The sequence below is a fragment of the Mobula birostris genome, chromosome 12 (assembly GCF_030028105.1).
Source record: "Mobula birostris isolate sMobBir1 chromosome 12, sMobBir1.hap1, whole genome shotgun sequence".
Lineage (NCBI taxonomy): Eukaryota > Metazoa > Chordata > Chondrichthyes > Myliobatiformes > Myliobatidae > Mobula > Mobula birostris.
The window spans coordinates 100471736-100487025 of NC_092381.1; the positions used below are offsets into that span (position 1 = coordinate 100471736).

Here is a 15290-nt window from a genome sequence, read left to right on the forward strand (position 1 = left end):
CGCAGTAATCACTGCCGTGGGAGATGGACAGTGGGGGGAAGGAGAGAGAGAGCAAAAATGAATGAATATTCAAACGGCTTCCACACAGACCTTCGATATTCTCCGCAGTCAGCTTTCGGGCGAGCCCTTTGTGATGTCTTCTGAGGTCACTGACCATGACCCCTTCGTTTCCAGATACAATTGTTTCTCTGCGGTGAACCTGGCACCCAGGCAAGGGCGGACACACACCACGTTCCCGCCGATCGTGCCTTTCCACCCTGCGCGTCTATGGCTTGGTCCCGCGACAGCCCTCCAAAACTTCCCACCGACTTGTGGGAGACGCACCGCTTCCAGGGTCTTGTTACCTCGGGGTGTCGTGTGTGTCTTGCCTTAGCGAACCTGTCCCTTTTTATCCCCCTGCTGGGGTGTCGCCTGTCTATCACTTCAAACAGTCAGGGTTCAAAGGGGGAGCCGATCTTGACAGCTCTCCTTCCGTTAAACTCTCCCGTCCCTTCATTAACATCTCCAAATGCTGCTCCATTGTTTTCCTTATCTCTCTCTCTCCTGAAGACAGGTGGCAGACCAACTGCTGATCCCACTGGTGCCAGCACAGGACAGCTAACATCTTAATCTATGTGTACTCTCGTCACAGTCTCAATATACATGACAAAACAATTACTAATGTGAATGTGTTCATTCCAAACTGTTCGGAGTGCTCCATCCTGCAGTATTCTAACAGCAGAATAGGAATTGCTCAATATCAAGAGCCAAAATGTTAAAAGGCCAATAAATTACTGCCTAAAATCACCATGCTATCTACTGTTGTATAATAAGATAAATGAAGTAAGTGCTTAAATACTTACTTCCCAAGAGAGGACAAACCACCTCAGTTTTCAAAGCAATGGGTCTAACATAAGGGTTGGCAATCAACTGTTAATGAGGAATCCATGATAACGTCAATTCCTATTAAAATATCATGGTGCAGCCTTAGTGGAACTTTATATGGTGCACAAATCATGGTACCAACTATTGTGAGCGAAGTTTCATACTAAAACTCACCCACAAAAGAACTTGCAGCATCACACCTCAACTGAGGGGTAAAGTACAAAATTCCACATCCATGCTGTGACCCAGGAACACATTAAACTGCCCTGCAGACATTCTCAGTCAGTGCCTGAGTGTTGCATGCAACAACCATTAACTCAGTTAATTCAAGGTTATTGTGTTGCATGAGAATGCAAATTTAAGCATGGGAATTTAACACAGACGAACATCCCAAGGTGCAAGAGCATCTTACACACCCAAGCCCCTACAATTGACTCATAAATTCCGTCCTGGCACTAAATTGGGTTAGATCTTTTCATAGCAACTTTATTAAAGCCAATAAACCAAAATGAACATGAAATTCTGTTAGCTTTCTTTTTAAAAGAACTTTTTGCTGAAAGAAGTCAGAGCAAATGCATGGCTCTATTCAAAGGCACTCCTTGTTAACTGTACCCATACCATCTCCTTCTTGCTTGTGATTCCAATCGGCTTTACCTCGACTCAGGTTTGTAAATGACTCTCTAAATAGCTGTGATCCTACATTTGTGCAGCAGAGGTAATTAACACTGATCTGTTAATAATTTGGTATTCCTTCAGACAGCTCAATAAAACTATACACTGATCAATCTTTTTCCTTTTCATATTTCCAGGTCACTGTAGAGTGAAAGATTACTGGGTGGTGAAATATACACTGTTTGAACAACTACTAGAAGGCTTTTAAGATCCTGAGTAAAACTCTTTAACAGCTGTTTTATGGTCAAGAAATCAGCACCAAACTAAAGGGTTCACCTGTTTTCATCTTGCTTCTGTGTCTATTACTCCTTTCACCACATCCTGTTACATATCTGTATCTTCATTCCATTTTTACCCAAATGAAGTCACCCCATCAAACAGGGATTAGCCTCATCCAAAATATATCTGGGTCATAGAAATTCACACTATGTTAAGAAACTAATGGGGCAACACCTGTTGGAGGGACAAGAATGTTCTGGCATCTGATTAACAGACCTTATTCACTGATTGCTCTGAAATTGAATCAGTGGGTTGAAAAACCTCCCTCTGCACCAAGTTCGAACTTTGAACTACAGTCAGCATGAGCTTTCAACTGCTTTAGGTATAAAGTTACGGTAATACCATGCTGATTACCACCTACCACACCCTCAAATGAAAACTCAATATTCCAAAGTCAACTAGTGCTGGAAAGCTCCAAAGAAAAAGAAGGACCTACAAACAGACAGTATGTATACCCATCACCAAAACTGGCTTAAGCTGACCAAGCTAAGTAATAAGTTAAATGGATTACATAACTCTTAGAACTAAATTAATATCACAACCATTGCTCCGTTTGTACATCCATTACGAAACAATCCACTGAATCACACAAAATTCTTGGGTTGGGTTGTTGACGATCGATGCTGGCATGGCTCTTCATCCTCCCCTTGACCTTTCCTACTTTTGATGAAAGGTCATTGACCTGAAATGTTAACACTATTCCTCTCTTCACAGATGCTGTGCGGCTTGCTGAATATCTCCAGGATTCTGTTGTATTGTCCACAGTTCCTTAAGGTGGTAGTGGTGTTTTTTTTAAACTTGAATCACAACATTCCTTATAGACTGCACCTTAAAAATGTTTTAACTCCTTTCTGAAGGAGCACAGCAGTGTGCTTCAGGAATGATCATGATCACCTTCAATTGCTTTGCTCCAGCAACAAAACATCTGTGTCATCTAGGCCAGTGGTCCCCAACCACCAAGCCGCAGACCGGTACCGGGCCGCAAAGCATGCACTACCGGGCCACGAGGTAACGTTATGATTTGGCGATATGAGTCAGCTGCACCTTTCCTCATTCCCTGTCACGCCCACTGTTGAGCTTGAACGCATGCGAGGTCATTACCCGCGTGTCATCCATGTCAGCGTGGGAAGGAGATCAACTCCTCGAGCTTGCAAATGACGGCGGGCTGAAAAGTATGTTTGACATAACATCTCTGCCAGCATTCTGGATCAAAGTCAAGGGTGAATATCCTGAGATAGCCACGAAAGCACTGAAAAGGTTGCTTCCATTTCCAACATACCTCTGCAATGAATGCAATGAAAACTAAATTGCAGAATAGACTGGACATAAGGAACCCCCTTCGAGTATCGCTGTCTCCCATCACCCCGCGATAGGACCGTCTTGTTGCAGGAAAACAAGCTAAGGGCTCCCAGTGATTCAGCGATATTGGTGTATTGCAATGATTTTATATGTTCATACAGGGAAAATATGTGCTGTGTGTTTAATATCCAAACGTTACTTAAAATGTTATGATGCTATTGACATAAGTGACTTATATAACCATATAACAACTACAGCACAGAAACAGGTGACCTCGGCCCTTCTAGTCCGTGCTGAACGCTACTCTCACCTAGTCCCGCCGACCTGCACTCAGCCCATAACCCTCCATTCCTTTCCTGTCCATATACGTATCCAATTTTTCTTTAAATGATAATATCAAACCTGCTTCTACCACTTCTACTGGAAGTTCATTCAACACTTACTTCAAGCTCCCCTGTCCTCCCCTGATAATTGACTTATCACTATATTCATGCGAGGAAAATATGAGCTGTGTGTTTAATATTAAATTCGTTAGATAAACCCTTTTAGAAACGAAATTGAGTGCATTAGCCACCTATCACCTATATTCCGGTCATGATTAACCCCCACCCCCCGGCGAACAGAATCGCCAAAAACAATTTGTAGAAAAAAATCGGCACGTACACGCAAGCTACGCAGGCGCACTGGTGCTCGCGCAGGGTTTCATGGTCATTGTAGTCTTTCTTGGGGTAAGCACAACATATTTGACTGCTACTCTTGTCCATTGGCAACCCTACCTGCCCCCACCGTCCCCCCCCCCCCCAGGTTCGCCAGTCCGCAAGAATATTGTCAATAATAAACCGGTCCACGTTGCAATAAAGGTTGGGGACCCCTGATCTAGGCAACCTCAGTATCAACACAATCACAGATGCACCCATTAGTCTCTCCACTCCTCACTCTGCAATTTGAAACATACTTTTGTTTTTTCCAGCTCTGATAACGTCTCATTGATCTAAACTTTGATTCTGTTTGTGTCTCCACAGACCTTCCCTGACTCACAGAGCATTTCCAGCAGCATTTTCATTATAGATTTAGTTGGCTACACATAATGCTGGCATGAATTTTCAAGGACATGAACTTCAAATAAACAGTCCAACATGACAATTAAACCAAAAAGAGCTTTGTTTCAAGAAAACAACTTCCTTTCTTCAGTGAGGAAGTGTGTATGCAAATAGAGGCCACTTACAAGGCAGAGATTGGAAGCAACATAATTAAATGTGGGTGTATTCAAAAAGTCCAAAATAGGATACAGGGTGCAAAGTAGATAGGCAATTTCCCCTTTGCTGTGTTCATCGTCCTCACAGTGAGCCACAGATTATAAGGAACTTGCAGAAGAAGTGGTGAAAATTTCCCCTGCAGCATTCAGGCTGATGAGAGTCAAAACTAAAAGGTTTCTCCCTACCCCTATGACACAGGATAGAGCAATATTTACGATGGTTAAAAAAAAGTGCCAAATATCTTATTAAGTTTACTATTTCTTTCCATATCAGAAACTAACCTCTGATGTGAATATATGAATAGTAAAGTACACAACAGAGAAAACACTATTTCATGCAGCTTGTTGCCATGTGCAACTGTCCTCTGTGCACCAGTTGTCTACAATTAAACTGTATTAAGCACACACCAAGTACTTACCTTCCATTGCAGAGGAATCCAAGGTTAATTGTGGAGGCTTTTGTTCTCCTCGGGACATCAGGCTTCTGCTTCCCTTCTCTCCTCCTGCTCCAGTTAGTACATAATCTTTCTGGCCCTCCTCCAGCGCTGCCTTTAGCTGCTGCTCATTCCCATTACAAGTGATCTGGAGACAATGACAACAAAGTAACATACTGCAATGCCATTTACAATATGAATACACAGTACAGTTCAAAGAATTCATTCTACCACAGGCCACAGCAAATTCCCCAATTCCACCACATTTGGAGATTTTTAAACATTTCAATCATAAATCTGAAATACAAACAAGCTTACACAAGCTTTGAAAACATATGCTTAAATAAAATTTGCACTTACCGGCACTGATCAGAACCTTGTTTCACATTTACAAAAAGCTAATTAATTTGATAACTTTTGCTGTTGCTCTGAAGTGAATTTGTCAGCCTTCAACACTCTGAACTTGCCAAGTCCATGGAACATCAGTTGTAGGTTTCAGCATACATCACAAAACTAACAGACGAAAAAGGCTGCAGATTCTGGAATCTGAGAAGTATAGGCATCCATTAGTCTCGTGAGACCATGGATTTGCGCCTTGGAAGGTTTCCAGGGCGCAGGCCTGGGCAAGGTTGTATGGACGACCTCCCCTCTCCACACCACCGATGTTGTCCAAGGGAAGGGCACTAGGGCCGATACAGCTTGGCACCGATGTCGTCGCACAGCAATGTGTGGTTAAGTGCCTTGCTCAAGGACACAACACGCTGCCTCAGCTGAGGCTCAAACTAGCGACCTTCAGATCACTAGACCGATGCCTTAACCACTTGGCCACGCGCCAACACAATCCGATAAGTAAGTAAGGTGATAAGTGGAATAATATAAGGAAAGGACTCTAGACAGGTGGAACCAGTTGGGAGAGGGAATAGGAGACTCTATAGGTATAATGTAAGCAGATAGAACCAGATGGGGAGGAGAAATTCTGGCTGCATCGGGAGAGAGAAAGGAGCAGAGAAATACTACCGTGTTTCCACTTATCACCTTCCTTGTATCAGACTCCGGCACCTGCAGCCTCTTGTTCCAGCCCCCATCTCTACTTCCTACTTCCACCGTCCCCATGCCCCTTTTCCACTCTCTCCTTTTCTGTTTTTAGCAATCATCCACCAGCCACCGTCCCCCAACTCCGTCGCTCCCTTTCCCCCACCTGGCAGAAGAGATGCTGGAAAATGAGAAAGTGGTGGTCTACTAAACCTAGACTAGGCAACCAAGTTCGAGAGCTTGCGAGCTGAAGAGCCAGCCACAATGATGACGCAAAGCATAAAAAGTTGGAAGCATGGCGCCACAGGCAATAACAACAGTGGCATTAAAACAAGGAAGTGCAAAAAGAAGTGTGTGAATGTTACATTTGACATTTTGGGGAATGACATTGCAATGCAAGTCAATGAGAAGGGTAGGATTAAGCTTATATCATCTGATGAAGACAATGATAGAAGGCAGAAATTTGGATAAGCTGCAGTCACAGAAAACAAAAAAAACTGCAATTGTTGGAGATCTGCATTTTCTGCTTTCACTAAATGGTAGGACTAAGAGTTATAGGACAGACGAACCTAGGAGTGTAACTACATGGTTCCCTAAAAGTGGTATCACAGGCAGACAGGGTGGTGGAGTCAGCTTTTGCCACGTTGACCTTCATCAGTCAGGTCACTGAGTATAGAAGTCGGATGTTATGTTGCAGTTGTATTATGCACTGGTGAGGTCACATCTGGAACGTTGCATTCAGTTTTAATCACTGTGCTAGAGGACAGATGCCTTTCAGCTGGGAAGAGTGCAGAGCAGATTTACGAGGAAGCTATCGGGACAAGAGACTGAATTATGGATAGAGGTTGAGCAGTTTGGAACTTTATTCTTTCGTATGTAGGAGATTGAAAGGTGATCGTCCAGAGGTGTATAAAATCATAAGCGGTATAGAAAGGATAAATGCAGCAAATCTTTTCCCCAGGGTTGAGGAATCGAGAACTAGAGGACATTGGCCTTCATAAATCAGGCCATTAAACATGTTGGCAGGTCATATTGTGGTCCTACAAGATGCTAGTGAGACTGCACTTTAATTATTGTGTTCAGTTTTGGTCACCCTGCTAAAGGAAATATGTTATTAAACTGGAAAGAGTTAAGAAAACATTTACAAGGATGTTGCCAGGACTTAAGCAATTGTTGTAGGCAGAGGGTGGACAGTCACTGATGTTATTCTTTGGAGTGTAGGTGATGGATTGGATATAGTAACATGTAAAAGTTTGGGCACCCCTGGTCAAAATTTCTGTTACTGTGAATAGTTAAGTGAGTAGAAGATGAACTGATCTCCAAAAGTCATAAAATTAAAGATGAAACATTCTTTTCAACATTTTAAGCAAGATTAGTGTATTATTTTTGTTTTGTATAATTTTAGAGTGAAAAAAAGGAAAGGAGCACCATGCAAAAGTTAGGGCACCCCAAGAGATTTGAGCTCTCAGATAACCTTTACCAAGGTCTCATACCTTAATTAGCTTGTTAGGGCTATGGCTTGTTCACAGTCATCGTTAGGAAAGGCCAGGTGATGCAAATTTCAAAGCTTTATAAATACCCTGACTCCTCAGACTTTGTCCCAACAATCAGCAGCCATGGGCTCCTCTAAGCAGCTGCCTAGCACTCCGAAAACTAAAATAAATGATACCCACAAAGCAGCAGAAGGCTATAAGAATATAGCAAAGTGTTTTCAGGTAGCCGTTTCCTCAGTCGTAATGTAATTAAGAAATGGCAGTTAACAGGAATGGTGGAGGTCAAGTTGAGGTCTGAAAGACCAAAAAAACTTTCCAAGAGAACTGCTCGTAGGAGTGCTAGAAAGGCAAATCAAAACCTCCGTTTGACTGCAAAAGACCTTCTGGAGTGGTGGTGCACTGTTCTACTGTGCAGCGACACCTGCACAAATATGACATTCATGGAAGAGTCATCAGAAGAAAATCTTTCCTTCGTCCTCACCACAAAATTCAGCATCAGAAGTTTGCAAAGGAACATCTAAACAAGTTTGATGCATTTTGGAAACAAGTCCTGTGGACTGATGAAGTTAAAATAGAACTTTTTGGCCGCAATGAGCAAAGGTATGTTTGGAGAAAACAGCGTGCAAAATTTCATGAAAGGAACACCTCTCCAACTGTTAAGCACGGGGGTGGATCGATCATGCTTTGGGCTTGTGTTGCAACCAGTGGCACAAGGAACATTTCACTGGTAGAAGGAAGAATGAATTCAATTAAGTACCAGCAAACTCTGGAAGCAAACATCACACTGTCTGTAAAAAAGCTGAAGGTGAAAAGAGGATGGCTTCTACAACGGGTTAATGATCCTAAACACACCTCAAAATCCACAATGGACTACCTCAAGAGACGCAAGCTGAAGGTTTTGCCATGGCCCTCACAGTCCCCTGACCTAAACATCATCCAGAATCTGTGGATAGACCTCAAAAGAGCAGTGCATACAAGATAGCCCAAGAATCTCACAAAACTAGAAGCCTTTTGCAAGGAAGAATGGGTGAAAATCCCCCAAACAAGAATTGAAAGACTCTTAGCTGGCTATAGAAAGCGTTTACAAGCTGTGATATTTGCCAAAGGGGTTGTTACTAAGTACTGACCATGCAGGGTGGAAATGAGGTAATCTTTTACTCACTTAGCTATTTACAGTAACAAAAATTTTGACCAGGGATGCCCAAACTTATGCATACCACTGTATATTTTCCATAAAATCATGAGGGATTGGGAAATCAATAAGTAGCCGGCATAAGTTTACAGTGAGAGGGGAAAGGACTTAATATGAATTTGCAGGCCATCTGTGCATATGTGGAATGAGCTACCAGAAGTGGTACAATAATACCTTTAGACAGACGGGCAGGTAGATGGAGTTGAAAGGTTTAAAAGTTTATGGGCCACATGCTATTAAATGAGACTAGCTTGGATGGGGCATCTTGGTCTGTATGGACTAGCTGGTAGTTGGGCTGAAGGGCCTGGTTCCATGCCGAATAATTCTATGCTCTATGGCACAGGCTGAAGGTGAGAGGGGACAGTTTTAATCGGAACCTGAGAGACAAATTTTGCACCAAAGGATTGGTCAGTGTGTGTAAGATGGCAGATGCATTAACAATATTTAGACAAGTACACGGATAGAATGGGAATCCAAGCATGGACAAGTTGGTGCAAAAAATCCAATTCCATTATCTACCCCTTTAGCAAGTTGCTCATTGGCAGATAAATTGAAGGAGCTGGAGTTGGTATGGACCATGACACTGCCTGTGACAGAGGGGCATCGGTGCGAAGGAGGTGTGCCGTCTAACAGCGACTGATTGTCTTAATTGCTTTTCTTGTGATCACAAGACCCTGTTGGACATTGGTTTATTGACGAATGACGAGGGAGCTGCATAGTCTCGGTTGTAGTGAGGAATAGGCCGCAAGCCATGGTGTCACCTATTTGCAGCCATGCAGGCGGAGACATTGGAATCAGGCACTCCACTGGAGTTCCGGAGGCTGTGTGGCACGGCATCCATGCTGGAGTCGGTGCTGCCCCCAGTGTTCACTTGGCAGAAGGCAACTTGTATTGTGTTCAAATGCAGACTGCTGCAACATTCATGGACTCAAGGACTTGGACTATACAGTATGTTTCTGTGTGATTGTATTTTACTGCTATCTTACATGTGCTATATGTGCCTTGTACTGTCTATTAATGTTAGCACTGTGCTTTGCACCTTGGTCCTGGAGTAATGCTACTTTGTTTTTATATATTCATGGGTATTCATGTATGGTTGAATGACAATTAAATTTGTATACAGATTGGAGGATGAAAAGTCTGCTAATCAGTGACCTGAGGCAATTAAACGTTAACAGAGGGTTTCTGGCTTTGTTGTAAAGAGACAGATAAAACAATTCTTTACTATAATTGCTCTCTGTTCGCAGTCTGTGAGAAGAAGAAACATTTGATTACCTTCAATGCTGGTTTGTCTTCTCCATTGGTGGAGGAAGAGTCCTCAGCTGGCTGAGACACAATGACAAACTCTTCGCTGTTCAGTGTGGAAACAGAGTCTGAGGAACTGCTCACTTTCCTCAAACCAGCCTGGACATCCATGTCTCAACAAATCACAGCAGCACCCTGAAAGATCAGATTGTGAGAGAGGATCTCTAAAAATGTGTTTTTTTTTTCCATTCTCCACATTAAACTCCTTAGAGAGAAAGAAGCCATGGATGAGAAACTAGGTAAATAAAAGAATAAAATTGAAAAGAAAAAAGCTAAATGCTAACAGAGTCAGTTAAATTAAACCATATTCTTTAAAAATTTAGAAAAAGTTCTCAGTCACCACTTGCATGGTCTTCAAATGCAAAATGTTTCTTGTTTAGGTTATTGCCAGTAATTCCTCACGCACTAAGTTCTGATCCGAAGTGTGAGGAGGATGCAGAACAAGGTTCAAAGTAAACATTATTATCAAAGTACATATGTCACCACATACAACCCTGAGATTCATTTTCCTGTGGGCATACTCAGCAAACCTACAGAATAGTAACTATAACTGGATCAATGAAAAATCAACTAGAGTACAGAAGACAACAAACTGTACAATTGCAAATATAAATAAATAGCAATAAATAATGAGAACATGAGATTACAAGATAAAGAGTCCTTAAAGTGAGATCATTGGTTGTGGGTACATATCAATGGATGGGCAAGTGAGGGTACGTCCACACTACGCCGGATAATTTTGAAAACAAAGCTTTTTCTCTTCGTTTTGCCTTCCTGTCCACACTGAGCTGGCGTTTTCAGCCTCCGAAAATGGAGATTTTCGAAAACGCTCTCCAGAGTGAGTAAATCTGAAAACGCTTAATATCCGGCATAGTGTGTACGGGGTTAACGGAGAGATTTAAAAATATTGTCATGACAACACCACAACAACAATGCTTTTTCTGCTTCTGCTTGGTACTGCGCGAGCTGTTATAATGCGCAGTCAGTGTGAACGGCGTGAGAGTTAAATTGTAAAGTGAGCTTTTTTTGACTATTTAAAAACGCTGTCATGACGAGCCGGAACAGATAGCCGCAGCGCAGCATTTTGTTGTTTTCTTGAACGCAACCACCTAACAATTTCAGAACAGACGGCAACGAGACTGAAGGATTAAAAATGTACTCACCAAATACTTTGACCCATAACTTACTGAATAAAGAAGTATACTCACTTTGCCCTGTTTTCTGTCCTTGCTTGTATGAAGGTGGTTCACCTGTTTATGCAAGTACTTCTCTGACAATAGATGTGTAACAGCCTAATGTAACATTGTATGGAAATACGAGATAACACCGATGCAGACGTTTTATACATTTAACAAGGTGCTTTATTATTGCAACAGAGTTAGTCAGTTTTTCAATGTTCGTCGTCAGCCAGGTCATACTGTCCATGAACTCCCTGTCGGTTGCCTCCATACGCTCCAGTATTTGTTTTTTTTTAGTTTTAAGTCCTCCTGTGCGACAGCCAAGAGCAAGTCCTTTTAAGTTTTTCTACTCTGTAATTGGACAAACGCGCACCAAATATACCGTTTCCTCTTCGCTTGTTTTCAGTGTGTCCTGCGCGTGCCCAGTAGGAGGAGATTCACCCAACTATCCGCCTAATGTGGACGGAGATATTTTGATAAACACTTAGTGTGGACACCTGTCGTTTTTACTCGAAACCGGCGTTTTCAAAATTATCCGGCGTAGTGTGGATGTAGCCTGAGTGTAGTTATCCCCTTTGTCCAAGAGCCTGATGATTGAGCTCAAGAGGGGTACAATTAGATAAAGTCAATGGATGAGGATGTGGCAGGTTAAATGTAACACTAAAGGAGGGGACATCCCCATTGATTAAATAAAAATAAAAATATGGAGTATTTCTTAAATGGTAAAATGATTGAAAGATGTTGATGTCCGGGTGCAGGATATGGATGTCCCTACAAATAAATCACTGAAAGTTAACATGCAGGGAAATAATTAGGGAGATAAACTATATGTTGGCCTTTATTGCAAGGAGATTTAAGTTCAAGACTAAAGACATCTTACTGCAGTAATAAAAAAAGCATTACTGAGACTGGGCCTAGAATATCTGGTCTCCCTAAACTTGCAAAAGAGGAAGTGCAATTAGCTTTGCCAGAATGACTCTTAAAATGGCAGATCTGTCCTATGAGGAAAGATTAAGCAGACCAGGCATAGAATTCAGTAGAATAAAATGCTGGAATATACTACATTTTTACAAGCCTGATGGGATAGATGAGGAACTGATTAATTTTCCTTGCTGGGTGTCTAGAACCAAGGGTTATAATTTGAAACTAAGAGGTTCATCATTCAGGACTGGAATTAAGAAAAGTCACATTCACCTAAAGGATGCTGAATCACTACCCAAGATGCTGCAGATGCTCAGTCATTACATATATTCAAGGCAGGAAGGAACAGATTTTTAATTATTGGAGAAAATCAAGCATTATGGCAGGGAGATTCAAGAGACTGGGATCCAGAACAACACACAAGGCGCCGGAGGAACTCAGTCTCAATGGAGGGAAGTGGACAGTTGATGTATTGGATTGAGACCATATATCTGCACTGATCCAAAACATTGACTGTCCATTGCCCTCTATAGATGCTGTCTGACCCGGTTAATGCAGGGAAGTGGTGCAGAACTGAAAATTTGTTAGAGCAGATAAAAACACCTTATTACCTTATGGCCTATTCCTGTTTGTGCACTTGTGAGCACTTAGTGAAAAGCCTCATTTACACATAATGAATATGCAGCCTTTGCTGGTTGGCTGCCAGTGATGAATGGTGTTCCACAGGGGTCTGTGTTGGGACTGAATATTTTTATGTTACATGTCAATGATTTGGATTATGGAATTAATGACTTTGTTGCAAAGTTTGCAGACAACATGAAGACAGGCATTGAGGAAGTATAGGACAACAGAAGGACTTCGACAGATTAGGAGAATGGGTAAAGTGGCAGATGAAATAGAGTATCGGGAAGTGTATGGTCACGCACATTAGTAGAAGAAATGAAAGGTAGACTATCTTCTAAGTGCAGAGAAAATACAAAAAAAAACTGAGATGTAAAGGGACTTGGGAGTCCTTGTGCAGGATTCTCTAAACTTTGCAGGTTGAGCCTGTGGTGAGAAAGACAAATGTGATGTTAGCATTCACTTTAAGGAAGGAATAGAATACAAGGGCAAGGATGTAATGTTAAGACTTTATAAAGTACCAGTGAGGCCTCACTTGGAGTATTATGGGCAGGTTTGGGCCCCTTATCTTAGAAAGGATGTGCTGAATCTGGAGGGGATTCAAAGAAGGTTCATGAAAATGATTCCAGGATTGAATGGCTTGTCATGTCAAGATGGTTCTGGGTCTGTATTCACTTGAATTCAGAAGAATGAAGGGTTACTGCAATGAAGCCCATCAAATGGTGAAATGTCTTGATAGAGCGGATACTTCCTTTGATGAGAGAGTCTAAGGCCAGAGGACATAGTCTCAGAATAGAGGGGCAACCTTTTAGAATGGAGATGAGGAGAAATTTCTTGAGCCAGAGAGTGGTGAATCTGTGGAATTCTTTGCCACAGGCAGCTGTGGATGACAAACCTTTACGTATGTTTGGCAGAGGTTGATATATTCTTGATTGGTCAGGGCATGAAGGGATTCAGAGAGAAGGCTGGAGATTGGGGCTAAGAAGGAGATTGGGGCTAAGAAGAAGATTGGATGAGTAACGATGAATTGGTGGAGCAGACTCGATGGGCCAAATGGCCTAATTCTGCTCCTATGTCTTATGGTATGATAGGCAGGATCAAGCGGCATTATACCACCTAAATAGAAAAGACAGCCTCTGTAAATACTACTGTTTAGAAAGCTAATGGGGCCAAACATTAAAAGAGCAGCTTTATTTACTGTCTAAACTTCCCCCTTTTCCCTTCAGATATCACTTTGCCTCCGTGGGGAATGAGGAATGCACTATTCTGGCAATACGGGAGAGCTAGAATAGCACATACATTCAAGCCTGACAAAAGCTTTTGGATTTTACTAAGTGACAGAATAGGTTTGAATAGCCAAGTAACCTTCTCTTTCCATCTCTTATATATCGAGAATTGGGTTAAATTGTCAATGGACTAATTGATGTGATCGCTGGTTTAAGACAAACAATGTGCCTGTTCTGTGTGCTAGCCCTACCATTCCACAAACAAAACAAGTTGCCTTGTAATTAATGAATAGAGTACACAGGAAGTCATTCCTGCCTGTGGCCATCAAACTTTACAACTCCTCCCTTGGAGGGTCAGACACCCTGAGCCAATAGGCTGGTCCTGGACTTATTTCCTGGCATAATTTACATATTACTATTTAATTATTTATGGTTTTATTACTATTTAACTATTTATGGTGCAACTGTAACGAAAACCAATTTCCCCCAGGATCAATTATGACTACATGCAACTTTTTCCATTCACACAAGAGCAAATTAATACTTGCCTCGTTTCCATCTAATGTTCTAACCACAGTTTGAATGGTATATATGACAGCAACACATTAAAGAAACTATGAGTAACAGGATTAAAATAAATTAACTTGCTTCCCCTTCTAAATGTGGCATTGAAAAGTTAGCTAAAAGAATGGGCAGTGGTACATTGGTGATTTTATTACAAAAGAAGTGGGAAACCATAAATAAATTTGCTCTGGTGAAAAAATTAGCCAATAAACTTCAGATTAAGCACAAATTGGCACACTTTAAAGAGGAATAAGGGGGTCACACACTCCTCGAAAAATATCCAAATATTAAAGAGGAACATGGGGGTATGAACTCACATCATTAGGAGAAAGGACACATATCAAGCTATAAAAAGCCCAAGTACTGGGATTCACTTCCAGAGAACTCATTTGAAAGGCACAGGATTTATATTCAACTCCTAGAGAACCTCAGTTGAACAACATGAAAGGCAGGGAGTGATTCTGCTGAGTTATATTTTGTTTTATTTAGCAATACAGCACAGAACAGGCCCTTCCAAGTAGCTGCACCGCCCAACAACCCACCTATTTAACCCTAGCCTAATCACAGGACAATTTACAATGAATAATTAACCTAATAACCAGTACATCTGTAGACTGTGGAAGGAAACCGCAGTAACCGGAGGAAACTCATGCACACACGGGAAGAACGTTCACACTTTCTTATAGAGGATGCCAGAACTGAAACACGAACTCCGATGCCCCGAACTGTAATGGGTGACGTGCTAACCATTTTTATGACATTTTATGGAAAATTTGATAAGTTAGACATTATTTCAGCTGGCACTCCACAACAGAATTAGGGGTCATAAATTCATTGCTATTAATAAATCAGATACAAAATTCAAGAGAAGCCACTTTACCTCAGTAGTTAAAATGTGTATCCCACTCACGTGACTTAGGTAGCTAGCAGAACCTGGAAGGATACACTGATGTGA

At 41.7% G+C, this 15290-nt stretch overlaps 1 protein-coding gene across 4 annotated transcripts in view; it reads right to left on the bottom strand.

Annotated features, from left to right (window-relative positions):
* The window catches only part of LOC140206146 (rab GTPase-activating protein 1-like), a 568372-nt gene that overhangs the window by 533552 nt on the left and 19530 nt on the right, over nucleotides 1-15290 (bottom strand). For all 4 annotated transcript variants that reach the window (XM_072274372.1, XM_072274373.1, XM_072274374.1 and 1 more), the window contains exons 2-3: nucleotides 9796-9960; nucleotides 4789-4951 (exon numbers count right to left, since the gene is read on the bottom strand). In XM_072274372.1, coding sequence (XP_072130473.1) covers nucleotides 4789-4951; nucleotides 9796-9936 — 304 coding nt within the window. In that variant the 5' untranslated portion in view covers nucleotides 9937-9960. The remainder of the gene's footprint in view (nucleotides 1-4788; nucleotides 4952-9795; nucleotides 9961-15290) is intronic.